We start from the raw sequence: 17,441 nt of genomic DNA, 5'->3' as shown, positions 1-17,441 counted from the left end.
ACCAGAGCATGCTATTAGTGCACAAGTCTACTAATTATTTAAAAAATAAAAATCCAAACCCTTTAAGATTATACAAGCCTTTGCACAAATGCAACAAAGCAACACAATCTATCAAGTCATCATCAACTACCATTATTTTAATTTTATCTCAAAGAATAACAAAACTGTCCCTAAATTGAAACTAGCACAAATTATGATAAGAATGTGTTGTTCTTATACAAGAACAAGAACAACATCACAAATCACAAATTATAAGAGTAAGAACATTATACAAGAACAACATCACAAATTAAAGCAATTTCACTGCTGTTCACTAAAGTATGTACAATGGATTTGGCAAACCAAATAGCTTACATTCAAGAAAAATAAACCCCATAATAAAATATTTTATTTAGCTATATAAATCTTAAGTACGCATTTCAGATATTTCCCTTTCTTCTAGTCAAATATGCCCAAGAATGCCAACAGATTCATTTCATCTAAATAGATATAATACAAAGCACCCAGGAAAAGGAGAACCAAATTGGTGGTGTGGTTAAGGCATCAGGCTAGAAACCGGGAGACCCTGAGCTCTAGTCCCACCTTAGCTACAATGCCAGCTGCATGACCTTGGGCCAGTCACTCTCTCTCAGCCTTAGGAAGGAGGAAATGGCAAACCACTTCCAAAAAAACCTTGCCAAGAAAACTATGGGGACTAGTCCAGACAGTCGCAGGAATCAAAAACTGACTCAGAGGCATAAACACACACAGGGAAAAGTCACATTTTAATGAGCCTGATAGACTTAAACTCTCTTACTCTCTATTTAAAGTATTTTATGCTTCTTTTTAAAGATATGATACAGGTAGTCCTCACATGACAGTAATTGGGACCAGAATTTCCATCACTAAGCGATGCGGTCATAAAGCGCAATGTCACGTGATGCTTAGCAACGGCAATCCCAGAAGTCCCCATTGCCATCATTAAATGAGGATCATGGGTCATTAAGCAAGGACCTCACGGGAGCACAACTTGCGACTTCCTGCCAGCTTCCCACAAGCAAAGCAGTTAAAGTGACTACTACAGAGTGAGACAGGGCGGGAGGCTGCTGCAGCAAATACAGGAGGGCTGGAGAGGGGTTGCTACAGCACCACACAAGGACGTGCAGGCTGGGGAAGGGTTGCAGCAGTGCCATACAAGTGCATGGGGCTGGGGAGCCATTGCTGCTGCACCATGCAAATGTGTGAGGGCTAAGGAGGGGTTGGTGCTGTGCTGTGCAAATGCATGCTGGGAGTGGATGCTGCAATGCTGCGCGAGTGCAGCTTGGCAGGGAAGGGGTACTGTGGTGCCGTGCAAGTGCAGCTCGGCAGGGAGGGGGTGCTACAGCTCCTTGTGTGTAGTGGCAGGAGTGACTTGCAGCCTTCCCTGCCAGCTTCCCCATCAACTTTGCTTGTGGAAAGCCAGCAGGGAAGATTGCAAATGGTGATCCTGTGACAGTGGAATGCTGCAAACATCGTTTAAGTGTGAGCCAGCCCAGATTGCAATCACATGACTGCGGGGGTGCTGTGATGGGCGCAACTTCAAGGACCAGTCATATGTACCACTTGTTCAACACCATCTGTGATGGAATGTATCTACGAGGAAGAGAATGATGTGGGAGATCAAGGCTATCAGGAAGGAGGAGCTGCATTCCAGTAGGGGAAAGGAGACAAAAGACAACACAGTCCACAGGGGAAGCTTGAGAAGAGATTCAGGATAGCCATTCCCTAGAATCTCCCAGGATATATCCACCAGTTGCTGTAGTATAGATTTAGTTTGGCAAGATTCTGCCTATAAGGTGTAAGCAAATAAAGGAACTGGACTCAACTGGACTGTTTCATCATTGTTCTTGGGCTGGGCCTGACACCATCGGAACTTTGAACAGTCACTGAACAAGAGGTCGTTAACCGAGGACTACCTCTATATTATTACTATGACAGCAGCTGAGTTTGGACAACTTGGAGACTAGTCAATAATTCATAATCCCGTTATCTTCTCTGCATCCAATGCAATAATTATAGTAGGATGCAACTTTTGATTATGTGCCATCAAGTTGTTGTCAACACTAACTGACCACATAGTTTTTCTTCATGATCTGTCCCTAACTTGGTCCTTCAGCTCTTCCAACCGTGCACTCATTGCTCTGTACCTGAGTCTATCGACCTTGCTCCTGGTTGTCCTCTTCTTCTCTTTCCTTCCACCTTTCCCAGCATTATAGTTCTTTTCAGAAAGCTAGGCCTATGCCAAATAAACCCTGCATCAGGATTTATTAAAGATGCTTGTAAATTCTGGAGCTGGTTAGAATCCCAGATAATTTTAAAATCTACAGTTATTAGAGATAGCTACAATTAGTATGACATGTATGATTTTTCTCAGGTTTGGAATTGCAGTAATACAATGGAGTAAAAATCCTTCATTTTTATAGATTAGCAATATTAAAAAGCTATATCAGCAACAGATAATACAGAATACTGAACAAACTATCAAGAAAAATAGCCTCACACGCATCTACTTTTCTGTGCGCTAATTTATTTATTTGTATGAAGAATTAATCATATACTGTAAATCATAACTACAGTAAAATGAGTTTTAATGGGGGGGTATTATTTACAGCTGCACATAAGCATGTACCTACCTGTACTTTGTTAAATAGGTGGTATGGCTTAGCATTTTACAGGGGCTGAGCCAGTTATGTTTTTTTCTATAAACCATTGCTTAATAGGATAAATGAATCCATCGCATAGCACTAAGCCCAGTTTTAACCCTGATTCACTGAATATATCATACTTGGCTAAAATTGCATAACACATTAAACAATAGTTTACAAAAATTCATCCACAACATGCTAAACTAAAATCAAGCAAGCCACATTAGGTAAAATACGTGAGTGCAGTCTGTGCACCTTAAAAAAGACAACACCATCTTACACTTAAACATGGTGTTACTGTGTCCTGAAATTAGAACTTAATACCTTTCTCTAACTATATTTTAGGGTACATTTCCCTTCATTCCCCGCTCTCCCCCCACCAACATTTGGCTTCTGTTGGCTTTATAAAAAATGGTGCATATTGTTTTGTACTCTTAAATTGGCCTAAGAAGCCTAGTATAGACCTAACATGAAGTATGGATTCTTTCATAAATGGCTTACAGTATTTTGCTTCTTCTGTTAAAGAGTTTTCAGTAGTCAACTGCCTTCATTTAGGCAAAAATAACAAAATCAAGTAGGTAGCAATATTTTTTGTATATAATTTTTTATAATAAATCTTATGCAAAAATGTTTGTTGAATTAGACTTTGTAGAAGAGTTTTAGCAAATAAACAACTGGGTCATATATACATCAACGCTTATTTGACTCAGGACTCTTATCCGTAGAAGATTCAATGCCAAGATCTCAGCTTTAAATGTTTAAACAACAGTGAACTACAGAGTCTTTAGAACACATGCCTTTCCCCTTGGCACATTGCAATGACTACAAAAATGGGAAAAATTAAAGCAATGGTATTTCCAAGGATAATACATAGCTATGAAAAAGCAAGAGAAAGAAGATAGATGCCTTCAAATTATGTATTTGGATACAATTATTAAGAAAGTGGATTGTAAAAACCTTCAATCAGTCATGCAATAAAGGCTGACTACTCCTCTGAGGAGATGATTAGCAAGTAGAAACTTGCATACTTCAGTTATGTGATACGAGTGGAAAATAATTATTATACTTGGCAAGATTGGGGGAAGTAGAAGAAAGGTAGAAGGACAAGATCAAAATATTATTGGAATGTCCTTGGAAGAACTAGAAGCTTTTACAGGAGGCAAATCAAGATAGCAAACATTTATCCAGGCAATTACCAGGAGTCAAACCCAACTTGATAGAATTTAACTATAACTTCAAATTTGTGAAGATAGCTTAAAACAAATGAATGGATACATAAATAGAGGGAGGCGTTACTTCATAGTCACTCTGCAATGAAAACAAAATATGGGACACTTACACATAACTCTGCACCCATTCTGTCCCCATTTGATAAAACTAAAGTACACATATGACATATATTTTATACGCCAAAAGTAGTAATACAAAATTGAAAAGAGATATTCCAGTTCACACTGGAAACCATGATGTGATACCTTCTGCATAAGAAATGGAAACTATCCATAGGTATCAGTATAAAAACCTTATGCAACACAGAGTTGGGGTAGTAACATATTCAGGAAAACGGAACAGGTTTTTCTAACTCAGCCCTTGAGAAGAGATAATTCATTTCTAGACTTTTCAAAATTAGCCTCTCCAATATGTATATAATTTATGATTCCTGTATTTCTGAATTAGGGATGGTGAACAGAGAGAATGTCGCTTATTGTCAATACTGCAAATTAGAAACAGAATTAGGACTAGTTTGAGTTTGCAGCCAAAGCCATCCATATGCTTCTGTTAAGGTCAGTGTATTCATATTGGACAAATCCAGTGCTCAGCTGCTTTTTGTAGTCGTGGTGCAGAGAAGCTACTTCTGCTTCCATTCGTTTGCGTGTGTGTGTGTTTTACAGGTGCTCCTTTTCAGTGGATGCACCTACACTATGGAACAGTCCTCACTGCCCTCCACATGATTGACCTTCTGTAACTTCTATACTGTAAATTGAATGGTTTTGGAGAGCCAAGGGAGGATAAAAGTTCACCATTATTTATTATTGTTGCCTTACTTCATTTTATTTTATCATTTTTAAAATGTATGTGGCGGATGTTTTATTGTACCTTTGTTGTAATTTAGAGTTTTGTTGATTGCTCTATGTTGTTGACCACGGAGAATGTGGGTAGCAATAGGTACATTTCAAATAAACAGACTTGTGGAGGTTTAAAGTTTTCATAAACGTTTTAAAACAATTAGATATAAAGTAAGATCTAAGCCTGCCTAATAAACAGTGAAAACAGTGGAACTTCCTTCCCAATAAATACGCACAGGGAGGAGGTGTAAGATTCACCTTCGGTATAATCTTTTTTCTAGGGATTGTAGATAATCACAGAAAATTTAAAAGCCTGAATTTTAGAATGCTTAATGTATGTTTCTCACATTCCACAAAGAGAGAGAAAAAAAGGAAGGCGAAAAGAGCCAGACCTTTAGTCAATGAATTTACACTCTTGCCTCCAGGCAAACTTGAACGCGTCCCGCTCTTTAAGTTACGTCAACTCGCCTCCACGTGACCTAACGCGCAAACGCGTCCTCCGTTCCACCTTTTTCCTGCAAAGATGTGCCAGCGTGTAAATGTGTCTTTCATATGAATTTGCAGTTTCACAACAGTGCGAACCCAGCCCCTGTTTGGAAAAAGGGGAGAACATTACACGAAAAATCCAACTTTTTTTATTGAAACGGAAAGATAATAGATTTTTAAAAAATATTTTGTTGGGCTTGTTGCAACTTGCGAATACGAAGAAGAGTTCTGTGGAAAAGGCTGAAGCGGAAACGGAAGCTGTGATCGGTCTCCGCATCGTTCCTTTCGGGCCGGAGACAAAGAAGCGAGGCCTGAGGTCCGATGTGAAGCCGGTGAGTCTGCAGAGTCCGGCCTTGGCCTCGCTTAAAGAGGCGGTGTGAGAAAAAAACCTTCCTCCCACGTCCACCTTACGGCGCGTCCCACTGCAGTAATCGTTTGAAGACGTTTCTTCTTCCTCCTTTCTCTCTTCTATGAGCCGAAATGAAGAGCGAATGCAAGGCCGGCGTGGCGGGTCGGGGGATTGTGTTATTTTCTGTAAAAACGACAAGTATCCCTTTTAACTTCAGAGCATTTGGTTCTAGAGATTCAGATATTTGCTTAATATTTTTTGCCGTGTATTTTTGCTTCTTAAAGAAAATCCCAGTATGGGTTCAGGTCAGATGTCATAAGCTGGGTAGTGGACTGCAAACGATTATTTCGTTTCTCTTCCTTTTCTTGTTGACAGTATAATATTTTAGTTACAGGTATGATAAAGATTACTAGTAAAATGATATAAAGCATATTTTGAATAGTCTTAAGTCCTTTTGAAAAGCTGAGAATTACATGTTTTTCCTAGACCAGCAAGCCAAGGGACACTCGGAGGTTTCAACTGGTAGCAGCTGTGAAGAATAAAAATATTGAAAATGAAATGTAAACCAGTATTGAAGTCCATCAAATCCTATTTCTGCTACACACCTTTTATTGTTTATGGTATTTCAAATTATAAAGTTTGTAAAGTTATATGATTTAGATATGGTTCACACATCACCTAAGCCAAAATGTGATTGGTTGTGACAATGTATTCTGTGGACATAGATATTACAATTTGTAAACCTTACAGTGTTTTGTGAACCAAGCTAAGTGTGGTTTATTCAGTAGCACATGATCAAAAAATCTAGGTTTGGTGTATCACATTAATGAAGTTTTAGTGTCATCTAAATGCGTGATGACTTGTGAAATCTAAAAGGCCAGTTCCTTGCTATGAGTGGCATGTAAATGCCAAAAAAGGAGAGAAGAAAGTGAAAAAGAGGGATGAATAAGCAATTATTTTGTTCTTACATACTAAGCATGGAATTGGGGGGGGGGGGAATACTATATACACAAATCACACTGTTTCTTTCAGACTAAACAGCATTATGCATAGAGCAGAAAAAGTGTAAAAAATAGTAAACATTGCTAAAACTAGTTTATGTCAACCATTTCCTATACCTCTCTACTATCTTTGCTTCTGCCATGTCAGTATACAACTTCATATATGGTGTTTTGTTCTGTAAGGTTCTTACTTCCCTTGCTTTGAAAATCTTATCAACTCCAATCACAAGTTTCCTGGTCTTCCCCTTCCTCAAGATTCATTCATTTTTCCTCCATATGTTTGTGTTGTATGTGTTATTCATTTTCTTGTAGAGGACCAAACCACCTCAACATACTTTTTTCTGTCATTCACAGTCTTCTTTCATTCAGCACTCATGCATTCTTGACACTACGTCCTCTACTCTACCACACAGAATTCTTAAGAATCCCACATTCCCACTGCACTCAGTTTCTCCTTATATATCCAACTCTCACTTCTATATAACAAAGTGGGTAAAAGCACAGTTTTATACACGGCCAGAACACTATAATCCACTATCAGTATTTTGCACATCTTAAAATTTCTCGGTGCATTTTCCCATCGTTAGAAAACATTCTGTCAAGGTACACAAATGCATCTAGTTTTTTGCCATTTATGTATAACTTGCAGTTGTTCATTCCATTTTCCTGGTCAAACACAACATTGTTTTGCCTTTGATAGATTAATTTTCAGGTCCATGTTCCTTATAGATCATGCTTTTGCTGCAGTTTATTGAGTTTCTCAACAAATAATGTAGCATTATCTGTGTAGAAAAGTACATATACATTTGTGCTATACATATACAAATGTATATATAAAATACATATATATACATGTATTTTATATATACATGTATATATAAAAGTACATATACATTCAATAGAGTTGGTTGGAGTCAGGCGGCATCCAAATTAAATAAATAAAATCTCTAACAACACTACAAGCATTCCTTATATCCATAAATATGTTAAACAACCAAGAGGACATCATACATCCTTGCTTTACTCCCTGCTTAGTGTTGAACAATTTGCTAACTATTCCTATTGCATTCAGCAACCACCTTTCAATTCTATTCATGGAAAACTTCCCATAATTCAAATGTATTTCCTTTATCATACACTTTCTTTAAATTTGCAAGCATATACTACTTTCTTTATTACATTGACACTTGCTGAAGAGCCATCTTGCTGCTTGTTGTCCTCTTTTTCTCTTTCCTTCCACCTTTCCTAGTATTACAGACTTATCAAAAGAGCTAGATATAATGTGTCTAAAATATATTATGAGCCTGGTCATTTATGCCTCTGGATTGATTTGTTCTGTGATCCATTTGTTTGTTTTCTTGGCTATCCATGGTATCTCAAGAGTCTTCCCCAACACCAAAATTCAAAAGTGTCAATACTCTTTCTGTCCTGCTTCTTAAAGTGTAATTTTTGCTTCTGTAGAATATCACAGGGAAAACTGTGATTCTAATCTTTGGAAGAATAGACACATCACAGTATCTGAATGTCTTTTTCAAGCCTGTCATTGCTACTCTACCAAGTGCTAATCTATGGTGTATTTTTGGATTGCTGATTCCTTTTCTGTTGATAGTTGATCCTAAAAGGCAGAAGCTACCCATCACTTCAGTATCTTCATTGTCAGTTTTAAGGGTAGTTACTGTACCTATTATTAGTTTGGTCTTCTTTGTATTAATGTTAGTTCCATATTTTCACTCTATGATTTTCATTATTAGAGTTTATAGTTCATTTGTATTTCCGGATATCACAGTAGTGTTATCAGCGTAGCACAGGATATTGATGTTTGTTCCTCCAGTTTTAAAACCACACTCATCTTCTTCCAAATCCAGCTTCCCTCAACGTATATTCCTCATATTGGTTAAATAAATAAAAGGAGCCAAACTGGAGCCTGCCTGTTTCACCATGTTCCATTTGGACCTGGCTTCCTGACCAGTATATAGTTTTTGTATGAGGACAATGAGATGTTCTGGTATTCCCATTTACTTAAGGACATTCCACACCCTGACACAGTCAACACAATCAAAAACTTCTCTGTAATCAATGAAGCACATACTTTCTTTTGGTATTGTTTGGCTTTCTTAATTATCCAGCATGCATCAGTATAATGTCTCTTGTTCCTCAGCCTTTTCTAAAGCCAGCTTAGCATCTCCCTTTCCATGAAGGGTTCTAGTCTGCGGTGGATTATCTTAAGCATTATTTTGCTAGCATGTGAAACTAAGGATGCTATGTAATAATTTGCACAATCTGTTAAGGCTTCTTTCTTTGGTATTAGTAGGTAAATTAACCTCTTCCAATCGATTGGCTATTGTGTCATTCTCCAGATTTGCTGGCATTGTTTGGTTAGAACCTTTGCATATTCTTCTGTTGGTTGCCATATTTCTGTAGATACTCCTTCAATAGCATTCTGACTAGAGTACTGATCTGACTTCATCTTCTAGTACTGAAGGTTTTGTAAGTAGGGAATATCTTCTAAGATATCTTGGTTGCTAACATCTCTACTCTATAAAATTTCAGTATATTCTTTCTATCTTTGTTTGATCTTTGGTGAATCAGTTACTACCTGTCCATTGGCATCCTGAGTGTTCTATTCAAGGCTGGTTCTTCCTGAATTTGAAAATCTTTTGGGAGGTTGATTGTCCCTGTCCATTTCTATCTTCAGTGTCTTTACATTATATTTCTTGGCTTTGGCTTTGGCTTTGGCTTCTTGGCAATTTCACCATTTGCTCTGATAGTTTGCTTTCTTCTGTTTCTTGGTCTTCAGCAGTCTCTTTTTACATTCACTCTTAATAACTTATTTGATTTCATTTCACAGTTCCTCTGGTTCCCTATCAGAGAGGTTCAGGATTTTAAAGCTCCTGATGTTCTGCTTAAAAATGAAGTGTGCTGAAGGTCATATCATGGAAACTGGTTGACTTTCATTCACTTTAGCTTGACTTGAAACTTTCACATGAGCTGTTCATGATGTGTTCCATAGTTCCCCTGGCTACATCATTGCTGTTGTAATAGAGCTCTACAAACTCCTTGTATCAATAATATAATTAATTTGATTTCTCTGTGCTCCATCTGATGATTTCCATTTACATAGACATTGTTTTTGTCACTGGAAGACTGTGAGCAATGAAAATATCATTGGATTGGTAGAAATTGATAAGTTATTCTGCTTCATTTTGGTTTCGCAGTCCATACAGTCCGACTGCATTTTCCTCCTTATTATTTCCAACCTTAGCATTCTACTCTCCAGCCACAAGCAGCGTGTGTAGCTTGCATGTTTTGTCAATTTCAAATTGAATTTTACCCTAAAACTCATCAATCTTCTCTTCTTGTGCATGAGTGATTAGAGCATAATCTTGGATGATCATCATATTAAAGATTTGGCTGCGAAGTCTAATAATATTTGGTTATTGATTCCATTGTACTCAAGTACTGTTCTTGCTATATACTTCCTGATTACGAAAGTAATGCTGTATCTTCTTTGTTTTTCATGTCCTGAATAGTAAACAGTATGGCCTCTTTCCAGCATCCCCTCCTTTCAACCCAAATAATTCCATCATTTTTATTTTTAATTTCACTTTGCTGAAGTCTCCTTGTTTAGCCTTTTTCACTCACTTCCAAATGATTTTTTGTTTCCATTACAATCACTGTACATTTTACGTCTTTCTTTCCTTATCAGAAGTTATTCTCCTAAATACATTTTATTCTCATCTGCACGAACCATACTTTCTCATGCTTCCTATTAGCATAAATCCATGTTCTTACATGTAGGCAAGATTTAATTTGTTGTTTAAAAACTGAGCTGCTTTTATGTATCGACCATATTTTTTCCTTTGTTTTGTTCATGTTTAGAATTCATTCCCTTTTCATCATTTTTGTTTAGTATTTTATTGTAGTTTTTTGTTGTCTAGTATTTTTTAAGGACGAGAGTATATTGTGGTACAGTCCTGTGAACTCTACCACTTCAGAATGTTTTCAAGGAACTGAATTTTTAAAGTTCCATAGGCCAAGAGTTTCCTTTTCCATATTTGTAAATGAAAGAAAAAGGTGTTTGATTATAATAAGCTGTAAAACGTCCTTTCTGAAATTTTTACTTTTTTTTTTTTTGCTTGTTTCAAAAGTATTACAACTACTTAGTGTTTAAATATCAGGTATGACTTACAGATAATGATAGGTGTAAAAACCATCAATTGATTTTGCCCCTAGTTGTGCTATTTGTATGTTTCCATCTCTGCTGTCTCTTCATATATACAAAATGGCTGAAAAATACCTAATAGAACACTTTTGTGATCCAGGTTGATCATATGACACTAGTAATGAAAAATTTGAATTGCAGACTACAAACAGTACTTGAACATCAGTGATATTGTGTCACTGTGGATGTATTCATTTTTATCAAGTAAGATGCTACTCATTTTTCTGAGAAATAAGATTTTCGGTATATTTCCTTACTACTTATAGATCTTGATTGTAAATTATTCATACACTTCAGAACTCAGGAACTATAATAAGTTTGCCATTGTTTAAAATGATAACACAGTAAAGGAGTGAAGTGTTCGTGTGTTTATGTATACTCTTCAATGTTAACTGTAGGAGTTATTAATGAACTGCACTGGGCCAACGAGCATAATGTATCAAGATAGACTTTGTTTTACAGCATTTTATTATTGCTGTTTTTCAGATCTAATGTCATCTGGTTGAAACTTTTATCTACCAAAATGTCAAGTAAGTTAAGTTGTTGTTGTTTATTTTAGTTTAATCTACAGTATTCACATATAAAATGACATAGATGTTATTATTCTATAGCTCAGCACAGATTATGCCTGTGGACAAACCTGTATGAGAGTAAACTCCATTTAACACCCTGGCTAGATTCACCTTAATGTGTCTTCTTTTGTTTTGTCTTAGCATATTGTGTGACTTCAGGTATTATGTTTTGTGATTAGAATGTGAAATTAGTTTTTATGGGCTATTCAACAAGCCAAGTTTCAATAAGCCATGGTTTAATGCCATGTTTGAACCTACCCAATTATTTCTATATAAGATGAATCTATGTAGTTCAATCTAATATGTCAGATATACTGCTAGCTCTGTGATTCTCCACAACATCCATAGGGATCGTCTTAATGCTATGGTGGCACATTTAGTAGCTTTAAGTAAGTAGCAAAAATGAGCTAAAGTAATAACTAAGTAACTAAAGTAAGTAACTAAGTTCTAAAGTCAAATTTAAAGTCATTATTTCAGTCATTAATTTTCATTTGAACTACTATATGCATATTTAAGTCTAGATCCAATCCAGTGTAATCAAGAATAAATCTCAAACTCAATCATCTCTAAATACTGTTCCATCCATGCCATCCTTTCTCTGCAATCCCTGTATTGTGTAACAGTCCCTTTATGTTAGAACCTTGATGTTGATCACCACTGACTTAATCCTAGATTTAGCTACCCCATTTTCTTTGCAGTCTTCCTTGAGGTCTAACATTTGGTTTTGAAGATATTATGAGTGCTTTTGCATAATTTTGTTGCACACAATAAAAGTTTGTACATTAACTTTGTTGCTGGGGGTGGGTACTTGTGCAAAAATGTTTGCACATTAAATTTTTGCTGTCTGTTAAATGAAGCATAAAAAAAGTTTAGAATTATTCTGTCTCATATGCATAAAACATCCCTCACAGGGCAAAGGCAAATAAATCATACCCTGTGTAGAGACTAAACTTGTTCAGTTACATGAGAAAATTGTATCACTTTAACAAGCGGATCGGTCTTCATCTAGCCAGGAGGACAAAAGGACTTAGAGTAAGTGTCTTGTGTTGTTGAATGTTCCTGGATTTGTTTGTTTCAGTCACTTCTGTGAATTCTCAAGAGCTGCATACAAACTTGAAAGCCACAACTTGGGCATTCCTGTAATAATGTTTGAACTATTTTCATAAGTTGCATAGTTTTTTTTTTCATTCATTCATATTTTGATTTGCTATTCAAAACTTAATTTGGTGTCCCTGTGTTCCAATTCCTCTACATAGTCATTTTCCCCCTCTTCTTTTTAAAACAGAAAGGCCATCTTATGCCCCACCACCCACCCCAGCCCCCACAACCGTAAGTATGGAAGTATTTTTCTTATTTTACAAACTCTGATCCCTGATTTCATTTTAGCCCCATAGAGACAATGCAAGGGATGCCATAAAACAAGTTTTATGAATCATTTCACCCAGTAAAGTTAAACTTTGCCTGAAATCAATACCGAAATATTCTGGTCAGGTATACTTCAGGAATTCTGCCAACTGTTCGTTTTAAAGAATAAAGATTTGAGACTTCCGTCTGCATAAAATGCATATTCAGTCTTCAAATTATAACAACATCAATTTATTTGATGTGACATTTAATGTTTAATGTTTATTTTTACTGTTTACTGAGGTTACATCTTTAAAATGAATTCAGTGTTGATATATCTCCAAAAGATCTTAAAGCTAAATATATTGTAAAAACTATGACTACACATTGTTGAAAGCCAGAAGGAAAGCAAATACCATACTTTAAAATATGCTAAGATGAAAGCATGTGTATTGCTAATAACGGGGTATTTTTCTCTAATATGTTACTTTCATCTTGTATTTATTTCTAAAGGCTGAGAAGCAGAGGCCTTGTGAGGAAGAATTTATTGCTATAACGATTAGATAACAACAAAAACACTGTACAAAATAGTATTTAAGGTTTTCAATAAGGTTTTCAGAACTGAAACGTGACAGTTCTGTTTTAAAGAAATAATGTAAGATAAAATCCTTAAGTAAAAACGTTGAGATCTGTAATATGCACACTGAAGAAAAGATGCTAAACCAAAATACCCTGAAAAATAAAAGGTTACAATTAAATCCAGGCTTAAGAAATCCATTGTTTGTGGTTCTCTTTTGGAGGGTGAGATATATGTAAATGCTGTTTGCAGATTTGAATTTTACCTGTATTTCTAAAGCAGTTTTCTGGAGGAATGATTTATGCATTTGTCACATGATTTTCTTTTTATGCATCAGTATAGAATGGTTAAAAAACCTCAGTAGAAGTATATATGTGATACCAGATATTAAGACAAGTATCTTAAAATTGCCCATTTAAAAATCTCTCACTTTGCCTCTAGCCAAGGAACACAACACAGAAACTTAATTGCTTTTGAAATTAATGAAATTCAGGATAAATTGTGTCTACCATTACCCCATACTACAGATTATTTTTAAATTATAAGTAGCAACAGTGTCATATGCAGTGTATTCTACCTGCTGCTATATTAAAACAATTGCTCACCTAAGTCTATCATTTTACTAGTTCTGCAGCCACAGAAAATTTAGCACCTTGCTTGCTAATGGTTCATTATTCAAAATGCTCTATGGCTTGCATGATTTCCATTCTTTGGATCAAGAATAGACCCTCATTTTTCAATGTATTACTGAGCTGTCCAAGTATTCTTATGCCCAGGATTCTAGTCCTGTAACATTTACAGATTTTAAGAGACATCTCAGAAAAAGATCTCTGTGATTTTCCTCTTCTTCTTCAACCACTCTCTGTTTGGTTTCTTGGGAAACATCCAGACTGATCTCTGTGATGGACTTGAATTGTACAGGCAGGTTCATATGAAAGAGGGTGATTTTGATTTTGGTTTTACTTATTTTTAGTAAATTAATCAGCAGGTCCCAGACAATCTGTCTATAGTTTTAAGATTGTAAAAACACACACACACACACACACACAAACTAAAAAAAAAAACACAAACTAAACATGCCAGATATACATTTTATAAATAGAATAATCATCTTAGGTGTGTTACAGACAAAGAGAAGTTATCTAAGAACTATTAAAGTATATACAGTGGTACCTCGGGATACAAACTTAATCCGTTCCGTGACTCTGGGCGTATCCCGAGTTGGTCGTAACCCGACGCAAATTTCCCCATAGGGTTCAATGTAATTACCGTTAATCCGTTCTGGCATCCACGGACCACGCGTCAGGGGCAGGAAAACGGCCGGGCGCCGCGCAGCGGGGCGGGAAAATGGCCGCGGGCCACGTGTCAGGGGCAGAAAAATGGCCGCGGACCACGTGTCAGGGCGGAAAAATGACTCTACCCCGAGGCAGAGTTCACACATCGAGGTAAATTTTTGCGGCCGGAGCTGGTTGTAACCTGAAAAGTTCATTAGTAGAGGCATTCGTATCCCGAGGTACCACTGTATTGTATTGTATTGCTGGCCCTGATGAACAGTCTAACAAACTAATCACACGATATCCTTCTCTGGATTTAGATCCTATTGGTCTGCTGTCAGAGCTCCTAGCATACTACTGTTCTGAAAGTAATAAGTGACTAAAAGGAAGTGTTTCTTTTTTTACAGGGTCTTTCCCAGATATGCTTAACTAAAGATTTTTGAGATTTTTGCCAGCAAATAAAAACCTTTTAATTCTCCTTCGCCTTTTGGCTTATTTTGTTGCTCAGCTGAAATATTTTCTCTTTGCTATGGGGTTTTAATGTGTTACAGTTTTTTAAAAAGCTGTACTCTACATGTGCTGTATTCCGTGTTTTGAAAAATATAGTAGTTATATGTCCTGAGAAGTGTGTTTAAAAGCATAATATAGGTATCTTAAACATGAAAAGTTGAAGAAATAAACTGAATTCTATTAATATAAACAGCTTGAGAAAAGCTTTCTGTTTAACCACTTTATTTCCTATCACATCCATTTTCTGAATTTGAGAACATCCTGTGAGAGTTCTATCCCTTTGGGTATAGATATGTGAATGTGTGTTGCAGGAACACTTATGCAGGAGTTCCCAGATGCTATATTACAGATTTGAAACATATGGATCAAAGATTAAGTGTCATGATCTTCAAATGTACTGAGGGCATTGTCATTTGGTTTAGCTAAAGACCTCCTAAAAGGTTAACAAATATGGTTCTAAGATTATACTAATAATTTTTAATGTGTTATATACTAAGTGTACAATTTTCCACTCAGGCAGGGAGAAGAGCAGCTACCAGAGCAGCTGTTGATGAAACTTTGTGACTTGACATGTTGTTTGACATACAAAGTAGTCATGTATGTTTGCTCCTCTCTTGATATATTCCCTCCTATTCAATTGGGAGGCAAAACATTTTGTCCAAACCTGTCTGCTGCAAATAGGGCTGGTAGGAGGAAATTATAGACACAAGAGAAAGCATGTGATCCCAAGGTTGTTCATTCATATACCACAAAAACTGTTGCTTGGTGTTATTATCAAACCACCTCTAGCTAACCATGCATTCATCTTCCCTGTAGTGCTATGCTATGTATAGCTTGTAGAGAAAACACAGTATAGTGTTTTCTGAGCTGTACATGCAGAGTCTGTGCCTACTATCCTTTAACAGTTTAAAAGCACAATATAAAAATATTAAAAGCATATATAAATGGCAGCAAAATTCAGTGTTTTTACAGTATTGTATGTTTACTAACTACAAATTATTTTCAATTTTTAACAAGCATAAGTATGATACAGCAATTAATATTTTAATTATATTTTATAGAGGGATCCTTGGTTAGTCCTAACTCTGCTTATGGAAACAAATTAGCTTTAAGTTGTCATCTTTTTTTAAGCAAACGGTTTATTTAGGTTCAGATATAGCTATAAACCACAATTAATAAAAGCAGAAGTGAAGGAAGTTGAGAGGGGAGGGAATGCTCATTGCTGAGGCTCATTTACTGTATATAATCCCAAAACAGATTATTATTATATTGGAACTAAATCAGAATTTCCTCCTCTAGTTTCTCTGATTCAGTTCTATTTTATATAATTCCTGTTGCGCATGCTTTTTTATAGTAATTTTATTAAAAATTACAATTAAAAAGATAAAAATACAAACAAAAAGAAAAAGAAAAAATAGTGCAGAAAAGAAAAAAATAGAAAAATAGAAAAGAAAAAATAAGAATATAGTAAAGAAAAAGGAAAGATAATATAAAGAAATGACTTCCCCCGTCATCATAAGTAGTATAAGCAATTTTAGTAACTTATCACCTTTTCTTAAGATACAAGAAATGAACTCTTCTTCCCATAAATCTTATCTATAAAGAAATCCATAAAGCCTCATCATTTCAGTCCTGATGTCAGCAAAATCCATTAAGGGTTACCGGAGATAACTTATCTGTTTTAACCTTGAGCAAATAAACCAAATTTATATTCCTTCCTTTTACTTTTAACAATCTTGATCTTTAGTCCCTTCAAATAATGTCCTAGAACTTGATTCCTTTTCATTTTTTCTTTGTGCCTTCTCACAAAATTCTTCAAAGCTTTAACAAGACTGTTTTGTAAATCCAATACAGAATACAGAATACTTTAATGGCCAAGTATAAAATATATACAAGGAATTTGTCTTCGGTGATGAACGAATATAGGAAAGTTATTCAGGTCACTCCTTTGGTATGTTATTTGTATATCCCTTTTAATTATTAAGACATCAGCCAGTTTCATTTGTATGTCTAGTGTAGGATCCTTTTCCACATCATTCTTGCAGCCTGTCATTTTTAAATCCACTTTCAGACAGTAAAACTTGTTCCTCTTCCATAACATCTTTTAAACACAGTCTATCTATAGAGGCAGACACTCTTAAAATCAACTTCTGGGTCCATTGTTCAAAAATATCCTTCAATATGTCTAATGTTTTGCTCCATTCTGTATTAGTAAGTGTTGTTCTCCTTTAATTGTAATCTTTAGTTCCTTCTGGTTCCCTCTAGTGTCCAACCTTCAAAGTCTCATTTTTTAAAGAGAATTCAGAACTAAAGCATTTTCCCACAGGAAGGATTCTTATAATTAATTCCAAAATCTTATTTCAAATCCATCTGGACC

At 35.8% G+C, this 17,441-nt stretch overlaps 1 protein-coding gene across 2 annotated transcripts in view; it reads left to right on the top strand.

Moving 5' to 3' along the window:
• The first annotated feature begins 5,396 nt into the window (after positions 1 to 5,396).
• SMARCE1 (SWI/SNF related BAF chromatin remodeling complex subunit E1) overlaps positions 5,397 to 17,441 on the top strand; it is a 37,078-nt gene continuing 25,033 nt past the window's right edge. The window contains exons 1-3 of one of the 2 annotated variants that reach the window (XM_007432536.3): positions 5,397 to 5,547; positions 11,274 to 11,317; positions 12,645 to 12,688. In XM_007432536.3, coding sequence (XP_007432598.1) covers positions 11,311 to 11,317; positions 12,645 to 12,688 — 51 coding nt within the window. In that variant the 5' untranslated portion in view covers positions 5,397 to 5,547; positions 11,274 to 11,310. The remainder of the gene's footprint in view (positions 5,548 to 11,273; positions 11,318 to 12,644; positions 12,689 to 17,441) is intronic. The other variant, XM_007432538.3, reaches the window with a different exon arrangement.

The sequence above is a fragment of the Python bivittatus genome, unplaced genomic scaffold, assembly GCF_059951505.1.
Source record: "Python bivittatus isolate LINGU-HERP-01145 unplaced genomic scaffold, Pbiv_v1 ctg000410_np1212, whole genome shotgun sequence".
In the NCBI taxonomy this organism is placed as follows: Eukaryota; Metazoa; Chordata; class Lepidosauria; order Squamata; family Pythonidae; genus Python; species Python bivittatus.
The sequence above is the reverse complement of the archived record's forward strand: the minus strand, read 5'-3'. Positions and strand labels throughout refer to the sequence as shown.